At 31.5% G+C, this 21,077-nt stretch overlaps 1 protein-coding gene across 1 annotated transcript in view; it reads left to right on the top strand.

The window, feature by feature from the left end:
- Window positions 1–18,298, top strand: part of LOC139515334 (neuronal acetylcholine receptor subunit beta-3-like) — a 35,462-nt gene extending 17,164 nt beyond the window's left edge. Inside the window, exons 2-6 of the mRNA XM_071304899.1 lie at window positions 6,412–6,572; window positions 11,811–11,855; window positions 12,267–12,391; window positions 15,619–16,154; window positions 17,186–18,298. Of these exons, the coding sequence (XP_071161000.1) occupies window positions 6,412–6,572; window positions 11,811–11,855; window positions 12,267–12,391; window positions 15,619–16,154; window positions 17,186–17,589 (1,271 nt within the window). The 3' untranslated portion in view covers window positions 17,590–18,298. The remainder of the gene's footprint in view (window positions 1–6,411; window positions 6,573–11,810; window positions 11,856–12,266; window positions 12,392–15,618; window positions 16,155–17,185) is intronic.
- The last annotated feature ends 2,779 nt before the right edge of the window (window positions 18,299–21,077 follow it).

The following is a 21,077-nucleotide window of genomic DNA, read 5'->3' as shown; positions in this document are numbered from 1 at the left end:
ATGATGAAGACAAAATCAGTTTAATTGAGGTCTGGAGCAGGCATGTCAGGTAACTGCTAGTAGTCTGTTGTTATTTATATATTATTGTCATATATTTATTTCCTCTTGTTACATCTTCTGACATCGGACTCGGACTTCTCATGAACTGAATTTTAATGTGCGTTTTGTTATGCGTTTACTTTTCTACATTGGCTAGAGGTATAGGGGGAGGGTTGAGATCTCATAAATATGTTTAACCCAGCCGCAATTTTGCGCCTGTCCCAACTCAGGAGTTCTGGCCTTTGTTAGTCTTGTATGATTTTTAATTTTAGTTTCTTGTGTATGATTCGGAGTTCAGTATGACGTCCATTATCACTGTACTAGTATACATATTTTTAAGGGCCCAGCTGAAGGACGCCTCCGGGTGCGGGAATTTCTCGTTGCATTGAAGACCCATTGGTGGCCTTCGGCTGTTGTCTGCTCTATGGTTTGGTTGTTGTCGCTTTGACACATTCCCCATTTCCTGACTTAATTTCATATATAGCACACATCTATCTACACTTTCTATATAAAACATTGATTTTAAAATATTCCAATAAGTGCGGTTCTGATGGTAAATCCAGAAAAGAGCTTTGGACTCATGAAATTTAAAGTGTTGCATACATACTTTTTTTTATAGAAGACACCATTTGCTATTTCGTATCTTTATTGTTGGGTTGTTTTTTAATTTTGAGATGACCCTTTGTTTTTGTCACTTGTAATCGTAAGTCTAAAGTGTAATACTAGGTATAGACATAATTTCCGCAAATGTCTATTATGAACTATGTTGTAATTTATATTGTGTATAATATGCTCCTGTTACACAGTCTTTCGCGGCTGAGTTTTCATTAATATACTATGAAACTATGAACTATTTTGTATTTCATCTTAACATTACTTGTGTACTTGGTATTTTAAACTTTCAACATAACTTCTCGGTTTGTTTACAAAAAAATATACCTGAGGGTACTAAGTATAATATCAAAAGGAAGATCGGAATAAAGATTATGAAATTTTCATAAGGAACAGCAGATAATCGCGAATAGTTAAATTATATAGTCGATCGCAATGTTATAAATTGTATAACATGTAGAAAAACTTGCAGTGACAGACTCAGTTAAGAAATGTATTTTTGCAACGGGATCTTCAAAACAGCACAAAAAAAATCTACAGGGATAAGGAATAAAGAGGACAGCACACTAGGAATCAAAGGCAGGGGAAATTATTCAAACGTTAAATCAAAACATTTTCAAAAGGTTGGTGAACATATTCAGAAATGTATATAAATGTGTATAAAAGACGCTTGTTCACAGATTTTCTTTGGATGAGTGAACTTGACGATATGAAAGGTGTAGATATTAGACAGATATACCGAAATGACAAGCAAGTTGTAACTTTTGTTAATTTCATTGCAAAAAAAGTGGAATCTCAAGAAGTTGTACATTATATAAATGAAAGTTATTTTATTTCAATTATTTGTGATGGTTCTACTGATAGTTGAATTCTTAAGGCAGAAATTATATATGTTCGCACTTATAACAAAGTCATATCAAAAGTTCTTTTCTAGCAGTTGGTAACCCAAGTTGAGCAGATTCCGATGGTGAATTGAAAGTCATAAGTGATTTTATGATAATTGCAGGAATATTCAGATGGGAATTAAATGTATAGGATTTGAGAATTATGTAGCGAATGAAATGACGGGAACAAATAATGGAGTAATTGCTAAATAAAGAAGATGCAATCGTCAGTACAAGGTATACACTGTTTCGTTCATCGTTAAGAGTTAGCCTACAAAGATGTTGTTAAGAATATATATAATACTATACTTATCTAGGATGAAAGCTTCGTTGGGAGGACTGTATTGTTTTTACCACACTAGTCCCCTTAATAGGGGTAAATTGAAAGATTGTTTTGATCATTTAGATATTCAGCCTGATATGCCAGCTCTATGATTGCATCAAGTTATCAGGACCAGTAGATTTGAGGTCGGACAAGTAGATTATTCAGTCCACTGGTCCGTCTGGCAAGTTCACAAAAAAGCATAAATTCGACCAATGAGGACGACGGAGGGGATCATAGAATTTTTGGCTTGTTAATTACACAAATTTTATTGAAATAGATGTTATTTAAAAATTAGCACAAACTAATTTTTTTTAATTTTTCACATATTTTATCTCAAATTTGGGCTGATTTCATTGACTGAGCATTACTTCGTCATTTCACCGGACCTATATAGTTATCCCCTAAATAATTAACTCTTAAAGCTCATACAACAAAATTAAGTTTGAACAAATAAAAATAATGACATCTGAAGCGTGGTCATATTCTCATTTTTAAGTTATATGATTTCAAACACGCCGGAATATAAAAGATGTACACGACTTCTTCTATTATTTATTTCAAGATTCTTCTGTCTAAGGTTAAATTTCAGATCACTGATGCATCGTTTCGTAGATTTTATTAAATGGAATTCATTAGGACACATTCGCTGGAATAAATATGATTACACTTTAATTTTCAGTAAATTTGTTTATATCTTGTCTATGTATCAAGATCCATGGATTCTAGGAAGAACCCATACAAACGTAGGCGCAATTTAAAAAAAACTTATTAAATAGGGCCTTTTTGATCAATACATTTTATAATAAATCAAAAATACTTTTGTCTATAAATTAAATTGAGGCGATAGTTTTATCTGACTTTTGAACCTTTATACAGAGACAGATTCTGACAAATTCTTCTTTCAAGATTTCTGAAAATGTTAGGAACATATCCTTCTGAATATTTTCCAGCAAAAAAAATAATAATAAAAGATAGTTAAACTATAAAAATAAAAAAGACAGAAAAAAGTATTAGGGCGTTCATCTGCAAAGTATATTGAAAAATAATTTTCATATTCAAAACCACGAAAGATAATTTGAATCGTAAGTATGATAGGTATGGGATACGTGTGTTAATACATGACTTAATGTCAGTGAAATAAAGGCAGGAATCTGAAAAATTTAGTTATAAATTAAAATGCAATATTTCCATCATTTTTCGTCATGATAAGTCAAAAAACGTACGGACAAAAATTGTGATTTTAAAAATCTTGAAATACTTTGTTCAAGCGACGTATTTAATCAATGGTTCGAAATAACCCGTCCCATTAGGTCCATACGGTGAGTTGTGTACGTATGTCATTTTATTGGAAATCTCTGTTTACATTTTAAGTGTTCTAATGAGTCAGAACACCAGATATAATTGATAGGACATCATCTACGTAACGGAACGTGAAGTTTACGACAAACACAAATTTCTATTTATTCCTTCTAAGAAACGGAGAAACTCCTAAACAAATCTACCCTTATGAATAAGGTTCACAATATTTGGGAATGCCGATTGTTTATTGAAAAGCACACTCCAACATGTACCAATGATCTTATAAAAAAAAGTCATATTGATGATGTAACTAGCCATTTATAATTTATAAATCGTGCTAATGATGAAATGTGAGACATGCCCTTTATTTGACAATTACAATAAAAGTGAATAGTATTTTCTTTACTATTTATTCAAAACAAAATCTAACTTAATCGAAATTTCCGTCACATTAGTCGTTGAATCAATAATTCATTAACTTAACATAACAGATGTGTATCAGGGGATTAGTTTGTGTTTTCCTGGCAAACCTTTACATATTTAAGCGCATAACTTTTATTCAAATGTGTCTGGTAAACAACGAACAAGTGAACTAGAAAGACTATGTTTTTTTCACAAAAAACATCAGTGAAACGTATATAATTTATGACAACAATATTACAATCAATAGCTTATTATAAAATCCAATTTTTTCCAATTGACCTCATATACCGAATACGATTGATAATGGAAATAAATACTTTCATAACATTCATATTTCTTGGTAAGTAAACTTGGATTGTTTTCTATTAAAGGGGCACTATCTGTCAAATTCATGGTCACCGATTTCATTCAAATTCTTATATTTGATCTATAACAATGTAAAACATTTATCCAAACTATCAAAAGTCTAAAATAAACAGTTTACGGAGCATGGGGTAGATAATATATAGGTTCGTTTCGTGTGTATTTTAGTCCAGCCGCCATCTAATTACCTATCGATTTGACCTTAGATGACCATATAAGCGATGTAAACATAAATAAAGATATGAATAGATTAAACCAACACGTGCAATTTGATTTTTATAGGTCTATTTGATTTTATTTTATAGATTAAAAATAGATGTTTCTCATTGTTTTTAATCGTATAAGAATGATTTTATGTTCATCGAATTAGTAATCAAATGATTTATTGTAGTTTCACTTTCATTGTTGACATTCTTTTTCTTTAAATAACCAGTATATGTACAATGCATGCGTTGTCAATCTCTAGCTAGGGGTTAAATTGAAGTTCACATGAATACGGATTTAAAGAGGTCGACTCATTCACTTGCAAGTGAATTACTAATTATCAATGTTTCTTGGCGTAATTTGACAAAATTTACCCTTTTTGGCTGCAAAAAGCGAATTGTTATTTCACTATTTCACTTTCATTATTGATTGAATAGAAAAAAATCAAACTTTAGATTTTTTATATATCTCGTAGCTAGTGCCCCTTTAAGAAGGTAAATATCATTATTTACTCCTTGGCTCAAAATCCACAGCATTTGGATTGATGTCTTTTGTGTTCTTGTCACACTGATGTTTTCAACACATATCACAATTGTTTAAGACCGTTCCTTTCACTAGTTTGAGAATACGTATTTGCTAGATGCCGTTCATGATAAAATTGTGTTAGAAGAACATAAACGAATTGCGGTATCTACAAATTGCTCAAAATTCAATTGTTTGTGTCCTCTTAACGGTCAGGATTCAACAATAAATGTCTATTTAGTGATGCTAAGGTACCAAATTTAGTTTTCTTCATTAGAGCGACTTACGATGCATCTTACTGACTCTAATATGTTCTATTATTCTATATATTGTATTGTATTACATGGTATTGTATAAAATTGTTTGATTGTATTGCTTGACCCTTATGGGTGTAATTTTGCAATAAAGATTAATTGTTATGTTTTCCTATTTAATCTATTGATAAAACATACTCCTTTTAAAATTGTAATAAAAAAAATTTCATATTTTTTAACATTTGCTCGTATAAGTGATAGAAATATTTTTCAACTCGTTATGATGACTTTTTGCCTAGTAATACATATTGATATATTAAAAAAATGTAAAACAACAGAAATACCAAACTCAAATGAATATTCAAATCGGAAATTTGCTTTTCAAATGGTAGAATCAAAAACTCAAAACTATAGTCAAGCAGATGATCTATTCCAGCGACCAATTCGCCTTATTTTCGAATCTAAAAGACTATGGGTTATCTCACTGTGTGTAACCAAAATGAAAATAAAGTAACGTCATTGGTTGAATTTCCATTGTTTAGAACGTTTTAAACAAATCACACATATTGGTGAACGTTTTTGACAATAGCACCCAGAATGCATTAGATTCTGAATGAACTAATTGTATCGACCACAGAAGTAAGCAATGAAAGTTGGAGAACCATTCAGAGATATCTTTGAAAATCACACGTTGACATAGTGGTACAACATTCAACTAATAAGCCATGTATAGCTATCAGTATTTAATATATCGCCTTTAAATGTTTGATTGACCACAGATGTTTACAATTCCGATTAAATAGGGGACAGAATATTATACATAATATGCTTTTTGAAGAAAGGAACAAGTACTTATTATTCATGTGTAAGTTTTATTTTGGATTTCAATCTGTTTAACTATTTACGTGAGTGACGTGCTTGGTCTAGACCAATAATCCAAATCAGTATGCTCAACATCTGTTATCATTCAATTGCCAACTTTTGAATTAATACAATGTCTAAATTATCTGACCATTAACAGATCTAAAGTCATTATAGCCAGAAGTATAATACTTCCTACAAAGAAGAATTTTAATAGAATAACATTTAAAAATAACATGATTGTTTTCAAATAATCAAAAAATTGTGGAAAAAAGAGTAATGAGATAAACAACAAAAAAACTTCAAGCATAATAAGGATTTACTTTTTTCCATTTTTGTTTGATTTACTAGTTAACCTTTGTTTTAGGTTTTGGATTTACAAATACATTGACTACGAAATATAGGGCACCTGGTGCAAAAAAAAAGAGTATAATTTAGATTATTTTTCTGACGATGTAGTTAAATTTCTACTACAAATAAAGCATGATTTGTGTCTGAAATTGTCGTATTTCTTTTGCATCTCACTTTTTTCTTAATTTAGATTTGTGTATAAAATTTGAATCACAGATAACAGATGTTATACTATATTATGTACATAAATTGATGTTTTCATTATTTTCATTAGTTACAGGTGTACATACTACAAATTCTCTACCACACAATTATAGTACAGAACTTGAAGAAACACTGAGGACGGAGTTGTTTACTAACTATACAGTACAACAAAGACCAAGCCAACAAGTCAAAGTTGGTGTTAGGTTTAGTCTTTTAACAGTAAACGACTTGGTATGCGATTTTAAATTATTTCATATTATATAACATGCATTTTTTGTTTGTTAAATATTTGTTTGATTTTGTAGTGATTACGATAATGATACAATGTTGACTGGTGTACCCCTATTTTTGTCGTTTTTACCTATTATTATTTGTTTTTTGCTCACACATCGTTTTCAATATAATGTACTTTTTATGCTACCGTCATACAAGATAGAAGTTTAGCTAGCTTTAAAATCAGATTTAATCTACATAAGAAAATACCTGTACCAAGTCAGGAATATGGTTATCCATTCAATTGATGTGTTTCAGTTTTTCAATTTGCTTAGGGTTTTTCCATTTAGAATTTTCCTCGGAGTTAAGTATTTTTGTTATTTTATCTTTTAATGACATTTCATGGTGGATGGTACGTCCTCGAGGATATCACCAATCAAGTCGTCAACACTACTGTATTGCCATGAACTAAGTGTCATAATTATTAGTGTTATCAACGGTTATGCAGAAGGACCGAATATCGAAGAGCAAAAACGCTAATCGGTTAACCGGACGTTAACAACACTTTGATTTGTTCAAAATACTTAGGATTTTCAACCTCAGGAATTCATGACCATGGCTATTTGTTGTCTAACTTTTCGAAGTTTTATGCTCTCAATGGTCGTCAAGTTTTAAATTTTTTGATTCGAGCGTCACTGGTGAATCTTTAGTTTTGTAGTCCAAAAAGCGTGACTGGTGCAACAAATTATAAGCCTGGTATCTTTCATAAAAAAAAATTATAACAGTTTTCTACTTTTGTACCCCGACGAAATCTGTTCAACTTCATAGAATGTTTGCAGTTCTTTTCACTTTATCCGTTGATTAATAGCATTGACTTTTTCACTTTTTGAATTTGCCTGGGAATTGGGTATTTTTGTTTTACATGCATTCATTTTTGGAATGTTTTAAAACCTCATAGAACTGAATCTCAGAATTTCCTATTCGGACCAGCGTAATCTCTTTTATTATTGTTTCATACTGCAACATTACGAAATGTGCTGGCAGACATAATTGTTGGCAATAAATAAACATCGCATTCCATTTGTTTTCGACGAATAAATCTAAATCATAAAGTGACAGACGCAAAAACAACTGAATAATTATAATAGTCTACTTGGCATTATAAAGACAAATCAGATAGGCTATTGCTCAAAGAGATAGATTTGAGAAACTGTTAATGAAACGATTACGTACCTCAACAACGGAGAAATGTACAAACTAGAAGAAAGATCACAGGGACCATCAACATTAAGGAGTTGAAAGTTGATTATATGGAACAAAAGTACCAACAGTTTGACAATATGTCTTTGACTTAAAGGTCACATTGACAAAATCTGTAAAGACAAAGTTTGAAAATGACAAAGTTTTAATTTGAAAAAAAAATTTAAGAGAGAAAATGTGTAGCACCTGTTGAATGTTGAATATATTTCAAATGATGTTCTTTTATACTATGAAATTTTGTTATTATATGATTCATCACAATACAGACACACAGTAAGTTCTTATTTGTTGATATACATTATGTTGACTCCAGTACGAACATAAATGATAATAAGCAGACAACTGAATATAAGTCTTATAAGCAACAAAAAAAAAGAAGTTGTACATTAGTTATGACTACAATAGTTATAAAACTGAGAATGGAACATGGGAATATTTCAAAGAGACAACAACCCGACCACAGAGCAAAAACGGCCGAAGACAAAATCTCGGTATTCAACGCATCGAGAAATCCAGCATTCTAAGTCTACCTAAGCTTGCCCCTTAAATGAAATGTGTACTAGTTCAGTGAAAATGGACGTCATACATAACTTCAAAACGTATAAATGAACTAAAATTAAAAAACATACAAGAGTAAAATTGAGAATGGAAATGGGGAATGTGCCAAAGAGACAACAACCCGACCATAGAGCAGACAACAGCAGAAGGTCACCAACAGGTCTTCAATGCAACGAGAAATTCCCGCACCCGGAGGCGTCCTTCAGCTGGCTCCTAAACAAATATATACTAGTTCAGTGATAAAGAACGCCATACTAAACTCCAAATTGTACACAAGAAACTAAAAGTTAAAATAATACAAGACTAACAAATGCCAGAGGCTCCTGACTTGGGACAGGCGCAAAAATGCGGCGGGGTTAAACATGTTTATGAGAACTCAACCCTCCCCCTATACCTCTAGCCAATGCAGAAAAGTAAACGCATAACAATACGCACATTAAAATTCAGTTCAAGAGAAGTCCGAGTCTGATGTCAGAAGATGTACCCAAAGAAAATAAACAAAATGACAATAATACATAAATAACATCAGACTACTAGCAGTTAACTGACATGCCAACTCCAGACTTCAATTAAACTGATTGAAAAGTTATGTCTTCATCATATGAATAGCAGGCACAATCCTCCCCGTGAGAGGTTTAGTATCATACCATCATGATATATATGAGAAGAACATAACCCGTGTCATGCCAATAACTGGTTTATTTAGAATAAATATGTTTAGTTCCGATGCAAAGACCTTATAAGTGAATCAATATTAACGCCAAAATATGCAATCTTTTATGACCTGACAACAGTATCGTAACTATTTCCCTTCTTAATAAGTCTATTTAAAGGTTTTGTTAGCTTCTTAGGTGAATACTGACATTTTTGTGCTTTATAAAGAATATTTCCATAAAATATTGGATGTGAAATACCTGAAGGTATAAGAAGTCTGCATGTTGAGCTATATTTCCGAATGATGTCCTTATACCGATGATAAAATTTAGTAAATGTTTTGACATATTGGGTAGGGTTAAACATGTTTTATAAGAACTCAACTATCCTCCTATACCTCTAGTCAATGTAGAATAAAGAAACAAACAGCAATACGCACAGTAAAACCTAGTTTAAAAGAATCCCGAGCCCGATATCAGAACAAGCAAAGAAAGAAACTAAACAAAATGACAATGATACATAAAATAACAAAGGACTACTAGCAGATACTGACATGCCATCTCCAGACGATTGAAAGATTATGTCTTAATCATATAAAAATTAGGAATAATCCCTCCCGTTCGGGGTTTATTATTATAAAATATATGCGAAGAACATTACCGGTATCATGCCAACAACTTTATAGATAATCATAGATAGCAACCTTTTTGATATGTCATTATAAAACATCTACTCCATACAATAATGTTCCTGCAAACTTTAATGTACTCCTCTAAAAACTCAACATACTTAATTTGATTTGATTCGCACCTACGTAATAACTGATATAATAAATAAAGGCTTCAGTAGTATACCGCTATTTTAAATTCATCAATCGATTTCATAAAAGACAAATCCGGGTTACAAACTTGAGGTGGTACCCGACACCTTCACTTAAATTTATTTGGCTCGTTTAATTTTCATAAAATTTTGACAAAGTATTTACTTTGACCCTTTGACAAAAATATAAAAAATTCAAAATTTGAATCAACCATTTTATCAGAAAAATTACACTAGTTATAGAGCAGTTTGACAACCACTCATTTTCATGATTATGAAGCTTAATATTCCCTTTACAATACAACGTGATTAAAACGTTTAGCTGATTTTACAGATTTATCTCACTGTAGTGTTAGGTATTGAGGATGCTTACTTGTCATGTTTTTGAATTTTTGTCAGATTTTCGAAATCCTCTGGTTTTATCCATTTGAATGCCTAAAAAAAATTGCCCATGGACCCCCATTTTTCTTTTTATAAATTGTTTACATGTATTAATTATAAGCAATTTGTTTAGTCCTGGTATCTATGACGAGTTTATTTGTAAAAGTTTTTTAAAATTTTATTTATTATTTAATAGTATTTGAGAACTTTAACTGGTTAATGGTAAAGTGTAGAAAAATCAAGAAAGAATATTTTCCCGCCAAAACTCCAATGGGTAATATCTCGAAAACAAGCACATTGACCCCCCCCTTTTGTTTTGCTTTTTTATTCCTCAATTAATCCCCTATCAATATATACTAGTTTTATGGAAGTTTTTTTATTTTGAAACGGAGCAGCAAACATCCTTAACCTTAAAACTAAGGGAAACACATAAATTATAAGAGGGGAACAACGACATTAATATTAAATTAATCATTCTTACTTCTTACTCTGAATCATGTAGCATTTGTCCCCAAAGATGATAGTAAATGTCACTGGGTTGGCTTTTATAATATTTCTACTTAAATTTCATTAATATTCTTAATTTCATTAATGAAGAGTTTTTGTCTACACCTATTTGCTTTATTTGATAAGATAAAAGATGGGCAAACTAATTTAGGAATTGATAGAAATTGTCATTTGTTATTAACATGACAAAGATCCCAGTAAAAAAATAACCATGAAAAATTCATTTAATTCATATTTCATTAAACAACAAAGATGTTGTTAATCGAGCCATAAATAAATACAAAACCTTAATGCCGAGTCTCATCACAGGTGAGATTATAATCGCCATAATAACTATAATATATAAAGTTACAATATTTACTAAGTTTATATGATATCTAAGTTTCTTTTATTCAAACAAACTAGCATTAAAAAAACAATGACAAACCATGATAGGAATGCTGAATTTATATCACTGTTCACTGAAGGAATGATTGTTAAAACAACTTTAGTTCCCCAAGATTCTAAAAAACGTTAACACTGCAGTTTAAGCAATATTCTGTGCTATTTATTAAGATGAGTATGACCGATGGATTCTCAAAATCATAATCAAAGAGATGTATGCCGCTTTCCAAATAGAGCCATTATTTGTGAACCGCAATTGCAGTTTTTAATAAATCTTTACTATAAATAGTTGACTGTTGTAAGGTCAGCTGAATGGATATTTAGAAAGTGAAAATTAAAAGTGCCCAACATATACTGGATGCATGAAAGAAAATAATATTTTTTTAAGGATTGCTTAAGATAGCATGTACTAAAAAATAGCTTCTTTCAGAGAGATGGTAATAATAAGAAATAAAAATAAAAGGTTGCACCTAAATGTTTATTTTCTATCGTATGTGCAATTGTTTTCAAATTAGCTATAATAAATTTTTTGTAGATAATAAGCAGAATAATGAACATTTACTCTCACAAACATCAAAATGCCTTCTTATTTTTATATGCATAAAAATGTATTCATTAGAATTTCGATTTTGAAAGTTATTTAACTGAACGTTTTGTCAACAGGAATGTATGTTGTTTTTGTTTTAATTTCAGAACATAAAAGACCAGACTTTGTCATTATCTGGATACTTGACTTTGGTAAGTCTATACATCAAAAACTACCAGGCTATACTAGAGGTTAACATACGATCTTCAAAGTTAAACCCTTTTTGTCCAACTCTAAATTGCCAACTAAAGGTAGGAATAGATTGAATATGGATTTCCTAACAATGTCAAAAATTTCAAATGGTAAAATAAATCAAACTATGACACAGACATCTATTGGAGCGATTTTGTTGTGTTAACGAGAAAAACATGTACATTAGGAGGGTCTTAAATAATAATTACTTGACGATTCAAGCAATGGCACAACTGTGTTATATGTAGGAACGAATTACAATTTTATCATTTCATTTATCGGAATCTTTTTTTTGTAGAATGTTTTCCTTTTTCGAATTGGATAATTGTTTAAATTACACAATATAGATTCTCTCTTTTTTCTTTGTTTAGGATTGGCTGGATACAAGATTATCATGGCAGGACACAGACAAGACATCACAAGATTATACAAACATAATTTTTCTTTTTTCCTCAGAAGAGTACATTTGGAGACCAGCAATTATTATAGAGAATGCGTAAGTCGTTTTATATGCAATCAATCATTTGTAGCAAGCATATTAATACTTTTTTATTTAGTATTTCGAAATACAAGGAATGAGGTAACACACCTCATCGTCTTGATATAACACAAAGAGAGATCTTAATAAAAACTCGCCTTGTTTGATAAAACAACAAAACCCAAGAAGCATTACATTAATTCTGATGGCTATATTTTACATCTTTTCTAAAGTACGGAAATGAAATGTTTTCAAGATTTTAAGATTTTTTATTTGTTACCTTAACATCCTGATATTCTAATCAGTGTCTTAATGAAGAATTAGTGCAATGATCACCACTGTTTGCGTTTAACTTTAAGGTAAAATACATTTTTCGATTTAATTATCTCTCAGAAAAATATATGGTTTGTCCGTAACATTTTCTTATTTACTATGATGAGTGATTGTGACACTTCCCACGTAAAAGAACTCTTGTAAAGTTTAATGAATGTCGTATGTTCGGTAGTCAATTGCTTCTTACTGGTTGCTTTGTACTTAAAATAATACGTGCAATACATAATAACACAGGTCATATTTGGGACTTAGGACTATTCAAGGTCATTGTTTGAACCTAAGACCATCCCATGATAACACCAAATACATACATTACAAAATTATAAACCTCCTCGTGGATTCATTGATTGTAGGGAAAGGTAAAACTCCTGTTTTGTCTGCACATGACTGGTTAATGGCGCTCGTATAATAGTTGAAGAGAATTAAACGCTTAAAATTCTGAAAAATTATTTTAGATACGATTACAGACTATACACATATGCTTATTGCTAGGCTGGTGATACCATCAGATAACAAAAGCGCCTTTGATGCTCCATATGTTTTAATTAGTTTCAATTTGAAGTTGCGAACCTGCGTAATTGGAATTGTTAATGTATGTCTATGACCAAATTTAGTAACTTTATTAACACCTTGAAAACAGATTTATGAGCGTTAACCCCTTCCTTTAAATCTAGGACGTCAGGGTAGCATTAACACGTAAATAAAAAAGTAAAAATCAGTTGAATAAGACTTTACTTATATGATTGGTACGAAGCACAACAACAAAAAGTAAAACGTAAATACCTAAAGTTATCCTGTTTCAAATATGAACCTGTTTGCATCCTATGGATTTTAATTTACATAGTGAAGTTAGTACTGTATCTTTAAAATGAGGAATTAGTATATAACAAGATTTCACTTAATTTTATGATGTTATACCAAATCAATTGCAACTGAAATTTTCAATTACAAACACGTTTTTCAAGATATCAAAATTGACGACTTCGAGTCCACTCCGAACCTCCTGATTGCACCTGTGCTAGTTCCCATTTCACATATAATCCTACTAGCCACGTTATCATCGGTAACCTCAACATTGTCAATAAGACTTCCTTGCGAAATATGTTATCCAAATGTCCGAAATATTGTGAGTGAGCCTAGATCTATTAATTGGAAACACAACTTCAAAATACTGATCGATTCATTCGAAAATTAAGCCAGGCATTGGGCTAACCGCAAGAAAGAAGACGTATATACTCTTTCTAAAATGATTAAGGCTGTGAGGTCGTTGAAACAAATCAGAATTAAGAAACCTAATGGGTCTATCAATACCCATGGTACGTCAATCTTTAAAGACCCAAATGTTGCAAAACACTTGTCCTACCTCCATGACAAATATGTTTTTGTCTCCGCAGATAAAGCCCCAAACAACATCGTTTTTGTGTGTAAATCGCATTACATAAACTGCTTGATAAATAAATAAGGTATTGACAATTCACTTGGAACTCAACATATATCCCCAAGACACTTACCAAAGAGGAATTCCTGAATAATCTTGGGTCGGTTCTATATTCCTTTGGACAAATATAAAAAAGTGTTCTTACAAGCAATGTTATATTGCTGGGTCTTCCAAGTGCTGCACAAAACCTCTTTCTAAAATATTAACAGCAATCAAAGCCGGGCTTCAAAGTTATTGTGAAACTGTCTATTCTAGAGGAGATGTGAATCAGATGTGGATACTAAAAAATTCAAAGATCTTTTTAAGAACATACAATATAATACTCTTTCATCTTGCAATAGAATTAAAACATTTGACATTTCTACACATTACACAAATATTCCCCATTCAAACCTAAACTTAAAGATAAATTGCAAGAGTTTGTATTGCCTTGTATCATAAAAAAAAAGAATGGCCAACGTAGATACGGGTATCTTGTCTTAGGGAGAGATAAATCCTACTTTGTAAAGAATCATTCTGATTCATACAAAAAAATCACAATTGTGAACTTTCACTTTCTATGTAGCAACATTCTAGCAACGCCTGCATACGGGGTATACATATCGCAATTGGTATGATATTCCGGCCTTGTATTTCCTATCATGATTTCATTGAAAGAGTGTTGCTGCTCACAAGGAAGCTATTAAACCAAGAGTAACAAATGGTGAAGTTGCTTACCATTCCGGAGCACCTGAGACCACCCCTCCCGTTTTGGTGGGATATGTGCAGCTTAGTCTTCAGTTTTTTATGTTGTGTCATGTGTGCTATTTTTTTTTCTGGTTGTCTTTTTCTTTTTTAGTCATGGCGTTGTCAGTTTTTTCTTATCTTTGAGTTTCAATGTCCCTCTAGTATCTTCCGCCTGTCTTCTATAAAAGGTGCCGACATCCAAATATATCAAAATTTTCAATTGAGAAATTTAACGGCCTAATTTATAACAAAATGATTTCCGAAAAAAAACAAATATAACAGTCATGAACCAACGACATCCACTGAATATAGTCTCTTTACTTTGGACTGGCACATTAAGAATGTGGCAGGGTTCAACATGTTTGTAAGCGGTGGTCAACCCTTGATCTAACATGGGACAGTGGTGTAACAATACAAAAAAAGAACAACCTATAAAAATCAGTTGAAAGGGGTTTACTCATCAGATTGATACAATAAAATCAACGGTACCAATTTTGTTGCACCAGATGCGCATTTCGACAATATATGTCTCTTCAGTGATGCTCGTGGCCAAAATATTTGAAATCCAAAGCTTATATAAAAGATGAAGAGCTATAATCCAAAAGGTCAAAAAAGTATAGCCAAATTCGTGAAAGGAATCAGAGCTTTGCATGAGGGAGATACATTCCTAAATAGTAATACATATAAGAAAAACAGAATTGACGTGGACGGATACTTATACATATACTAGTACTACATTTTTATATAGGGTTGACAGGATATCTGTTATCAGCGATAAGTATGTGCCTATGAGAATAGCATCAGATGGTAGAGTTATATGGAACCCAGCTGGAGTATACACAGTCAGCTGTGAGTCTGATACGACGTTTTATCCTATGGACACACAAGAATGTTATCTGAAGGTCAGTGCTTGGGTATATACCCAAGCTGAAATAGAACTGCATTTCAAAAGAAAGTCTGTGGATAAAAACTTTTACACCAAAAATGGAGAATGGAATTTATTGTCTGCAGAAAGTTTTAAATCGGAAGCCCAAACACGAGATGATCATTCTTTCTCTTCTGTGACATTCTTGATTAAACTTCAGCGACGTTGCCTGTTTCATGTTGTTAACACCTTGTTTCCAGTAACTCTGATGGCCGTTCTCATAGCTTTCGTTTTCAAGCTGCCGGTGGATTCCGGTGAAAAGGTTGGATTTTCGTTAACAGTTCTCTTATCATATGCTGTTTATCTTACATTGATTTCGGATCACATTCCTAGTACATCGGTCACTGTCTGCTTTTTATGTAAGTAAATACATTATTACTCAACAAATATGTTAATTCTGAAAAAATGTGAATTGGATAATTTCCCTTTAATTGTTTCAAATCAATTAAATGTTAACTTTATTTTCAATTTGATCTAGACATGATGAAATTCAAAGTAGCTTTATTAGATTAACAATAAAAGAATTAGATTTCCTGTTACTTTATACTTGATGAATACTCATTTGTTCAACATTTCTTCAGAACTATAGTTATTTCTCTGTTCTGTCAAAATCAGATATCAGATACCCCGATAATCGAATTAGAACGAATTTATGGCACATGTCCCGAGAGGTTTTGATACCGACCTCTTATTTTTACAACACGAACGGCTTTCCATATATGGCGGTAGATTTTGTAAGCAAACACTTTTTTATCTTGATTTTTTCCGTTAATTGATTTCATTAATTTTTTTTATATATTACTTTACTTGTGAATTACTATTTATTTTGTTTTACTTAATTTGTGAATTACTATTCTTTTTCAATTCATTTGACTTTATTTTATTTGAATGTTGTACAAAGATTAAAAAAAAAAAAAAAAAAAAAAGATTATTAAGTTCTATTTCATTTGTGTATCTGTTCATCAAAATGTGTTTGTATTCCTAGATGTCAAGTAGGACCGAATAACTGGTTACTACACGTCCCGGGGTGTCTTGGCACCGACCCTATCCTGATTAAATTCACTCGGTTTTTCATAAACATCGAAAGATGTTGGTGTCAGACGCTATACGAGGAATATTGCCACTATATACCAAATTTAATTTTATTTGAATCCAACAAATGTATCTGATGTATAATTTTCACAAACATAGTATCTTTAAAAAAGGATTACATCTATATATTTCTTATTTTAACGCAAAAATACATTTGGTCTACTTTCCATTTGTATATGTTACATCCTTGTAGGCTTGAAAATGTGCTCCTTAAATCTATGCATTAATGTACTTAAAAAAACACAAAACATTTTGAAACATTTTACTTGTCTTTCATCAATTCTTATTCCATTTTCAGCGTTATACCTTGCTTTCATTTTGTTTCTCGCTGCCATCGCTGTCTGTTTGACAACATTTGTGATAAATCTGCACATGCGTAGAGACGATGACATTATGGCAGATTGGTTAAAGAAGTTAACAACGAAATACTTAATAAAATTTGCTTGTTTGAAAAACAGTTGCTGTAGAAAAGACGGATCGGATATATATGTACAAAAAACAAATGATGTATCCGGTACAGAGAAAACAAATTCTCATGATACAAGGGATCAAAGTTATGAATTTCGAAATATTACATGGAAGGAAGTAGCAGAAATAATGGACAAAGTATTTTACAATGTTTATATGATCCTCATCATTATATCTACGTCCACTTTATTCTTTATTATCATATTTGGGTATACTACTGCAGACAATTCATAATATGAGAAAGGTAGCATTCAACATGTTCAGTGTAATTAGTTTTCGTAAATGTGATTCGCAGAATATTGTCAGTCTTTGTTAGCTTTAAAAAAAAACAATGATTATTTGGATTTTTAAATAAGTTATGTTGTAAATCTATGATGTATATAAAAAAGAAGATGTGGTATGATTGCCAATGAGACGACTGTCCACAAGAGACCAAAATGACACAGACATTAACAACTATAGGTCACCGTAAGGCCTTCAACTATGATCAAAGCCCATACCGCATAGTCAGCTATAAAAGGCCCTGATACGACAATGTAAAACAATTCAAACAAGAAAACTAACGGCCTTATTCATATAAAAAAAAGTGAACGAAAAACAAATATTTAACACATAAACAAAGACAACCACTGAATTAGAGGCTCCTGACTTGGGACAGGCACATACATTAATGATGTGGCGGGGTTAAACATGTTAATGGGATCCTAACCCTCCCCCCAAAAATACAAATGGACGTGACCGGGAACTTGTACATCCCGACAACAAAAAGACACTAGGAACAGATCTGAGAGTACTCGCAGTTATCTGACAGCTAGTTCAAAGCCACTTAGAACTAATAAAAAAAATCATGCATCTAAGACTAAATTATCAACCCGTTCACATCCAACATCCAATGGATTTAGTGTAAAGATGTCATAAACAGTTAGAGAAAACATGACCTTGTGCAATGCCAAGTTACAGGTATCGACAGATTGTAGATTCATTAATGTATATATGTACATAACATACTAATATTATTTAGTTTGTTTTTAATTTACTGATAACAAAATCAATATTTATGTCGTGTACATGTTATTATTTTGTACAAACATTTTGTACAAGTAATTACTTGTATGATACCATCATACAAGTTATTACTTGTGCAAATACAATTTTACAAGTAATTACTTGTCCAATTTTTATTGAGAAAAAGATAATAACTTGTACAAATCATTATTCTACCTTGGCCGATTTCCTGACTACAACAAAACTTTCCCTTTAAACAGAAATTTATTATAAGTGCATCAGTATAAACTTGAAACATTTTAGAAATTTTTATTTAATAAATATGGTAGCCAATTTGTTCAGTTTAGTAGGGTATTAAACGATTGAAATGGAAAACAATAAATAAAATCTTCTAATTATTCAGTATTCACTTGTGAAAGATAAAGAGATACTCTAAGTAATGTAAAGGAAGTCAAGTTAAGTTCCAAAAAGACAGCACTTCAAAAAAAATTCTTAAGATGGCATGCTGTTTTGAATGTAGCTGGAATTAAATTAATAAACTCATTTGCAAAGGAGACAAAATTATAATTATTGTAAAGTTGATCAACTTTACCCTCTGATTAGAACAGCACACTCTGGAGTTAAAATTGTTCATGGAGGCATACAAATAATAATTATAAGGAGTTAAAAAACCAATTTGGCAATATAAGCAGAGACATTATCCGGATTTTCACTTATATGTGTGAATATTTTGAAAAGGTCGCTCCTCAACTATCATTACTACAGTCTTAAATGCATGTAGTCAAGTCAAAGTCAAAGATGTTACTGTCAGGTAGACCATGTTGATTATCAATCATGTACTATCAGGATCACTGTACCAAATTCAGTGGACTGCGCCTGTAAAAGGCAGAAGGGGCTTACCAACTCACTGCCATTGTTTTTACTTTTTGGAGCTCCACATATCCTGCATGGTTTTAATTGAAGGGAATTTTTTCTTTGGCTAGAACTTTAATTTATGTGTGATAGACAACATTCACCTCAAAGTCACATGTCCGTAAAAATATATAGAATGCTAACATAAAGAGTATAATGATTTCATGAACACATGAAAACAACTCACCACAGCCACTTGTCTCAGACAATTTTCAGCGGTTGGAAAAATTATTACGATTGCTATTCTTGGGTAGGATTGCTACAGATGATTCCGACAACAAATGTAGGCATGTGATACACCTTGGTAAAGATAAATCAATTTAGATTTGCAATATAACAAGTTTTAGTGGGGGTTAACAGCCTAGAAAGCGGCATATAACGGAATTTCGTCAAGGCCTGACATTTTTCGAAAATGCAAGTTAAGTACCTTGTGTTATATTAAGGTATATAGGAAATTTTTTCTGAGAAAAGGGCCGGTGCAACTGACACTGGTCTGAATGATTAAGAATTGTGCATATCCATAAAAAAAAACTAAAAAAAAAAAAACAGGTAAATAAATAATTTTTAGATAAAACCCAACTGTCAGAAAAAAATTTGAATGTTTCCCGCCATTGGAAAATAATAAATCAAAATTATTGGAAGAAGAGTTTTATTTTATTTATTCCTTTCAATGACTCTTTTACTTTGCACCAGTAATCCGTATTTTTAGTTGCACCTAGTTGTTCAACCCAATATGCTCAAAGTGTCATGTTGTTGAAGTTATTACGTTAAAATCAGATAGTAGGAAGGAACAAATAAAACTAAAAGATAGCGAGTTGTACAAGTTATTATCTTTTCCTCAACAAAAACTGTACAAGCAATTACTCCTACAATTATATTTGTACAAGTAATAACTTGTATGATGGCATCATACAAGTAATTACTCTTACAAAGTTTTTGTACAAGTAATAACCTGTACAAAATAATAAAATGTACACGACATTTATACCAATAAAAACAATATTCAATGATCTTATTACAGTGTTGAATTGGTGACCTTTTAGAATAAGTTTATTTAAAGGAGAGATAAGTTTACAAGGATCATTTCTAAATTTCCGGGCACGGTTAACAACATTTCGGTTAAAATGAGGGTGTGTTATCCCGTTTGAAACGAGTTTTCTATAGAAACAACCAAACTTCAAAACCAAATTTTTATATCTATGGAAAAATTTAGTAAAGGTTTTAAGTAATTTATGGTAACGATATCCCTGGTTTAATAATTTACCATTTATACATAGATTGTGTTCGTTAAAACCGAAAACGTCACAACAGACACGGGCATAGCGAACAAGCTGTGAGATATAAGTGGCAATGTACCAACTTTTAAATGTCCTACCACATTCAGTATTCAAGAGCTATCAGCTGCTACTCAGATTTTGTATAACGTCACCAGTGTTTAAGCCTTTTCTTTATCTTTGTTTGAAAATTTGCTTGTTTTACAGGGATTAAGATTATAACACAATATAGACTGCTGTACCCTATTGTTGTTGGTTTTTTTTTACATTTTTACCTATTATGTATGTTAGAACGTCGTTGTCAATATAATATAATAAGATGCGATTGTCGTACAAGTAAGAGATTTAGCTAGCTTTAAAACTATGTTCAATCTTTTATTTTCGACATAAAAATATCCTGTACAAGGTCAGGAATATAACTTTTGTTATCCATTCGTTTGATATGTTTGATCTTTTGATTTTGCCATTTGTTTATGAACTTTCCTTTTAGAATTTTCCTCGTAGTTCGGTATTTTTGTTATTTTACTTTTT

Source organism: Mytilus edulis, chromosome 3 (genome assembly GCF_963676685.1).
Source record: "Mytilus edulis chromosome 3, xbMytEdul2.2, whole genome shotgun sequence".
Taxonomy (NCBI): domain Eukaryota; kingdom Metazoa; phylum Mollusca; class Bivalvia; order Mytilida; family Mytilidae; genus Mytilus; species Mytilus edulis.
The sequence above is the reverse complement of the archived record's forward strand: the minus strand, read 5'-3'. Positions and strand labels throughout refer to the sequence as shown.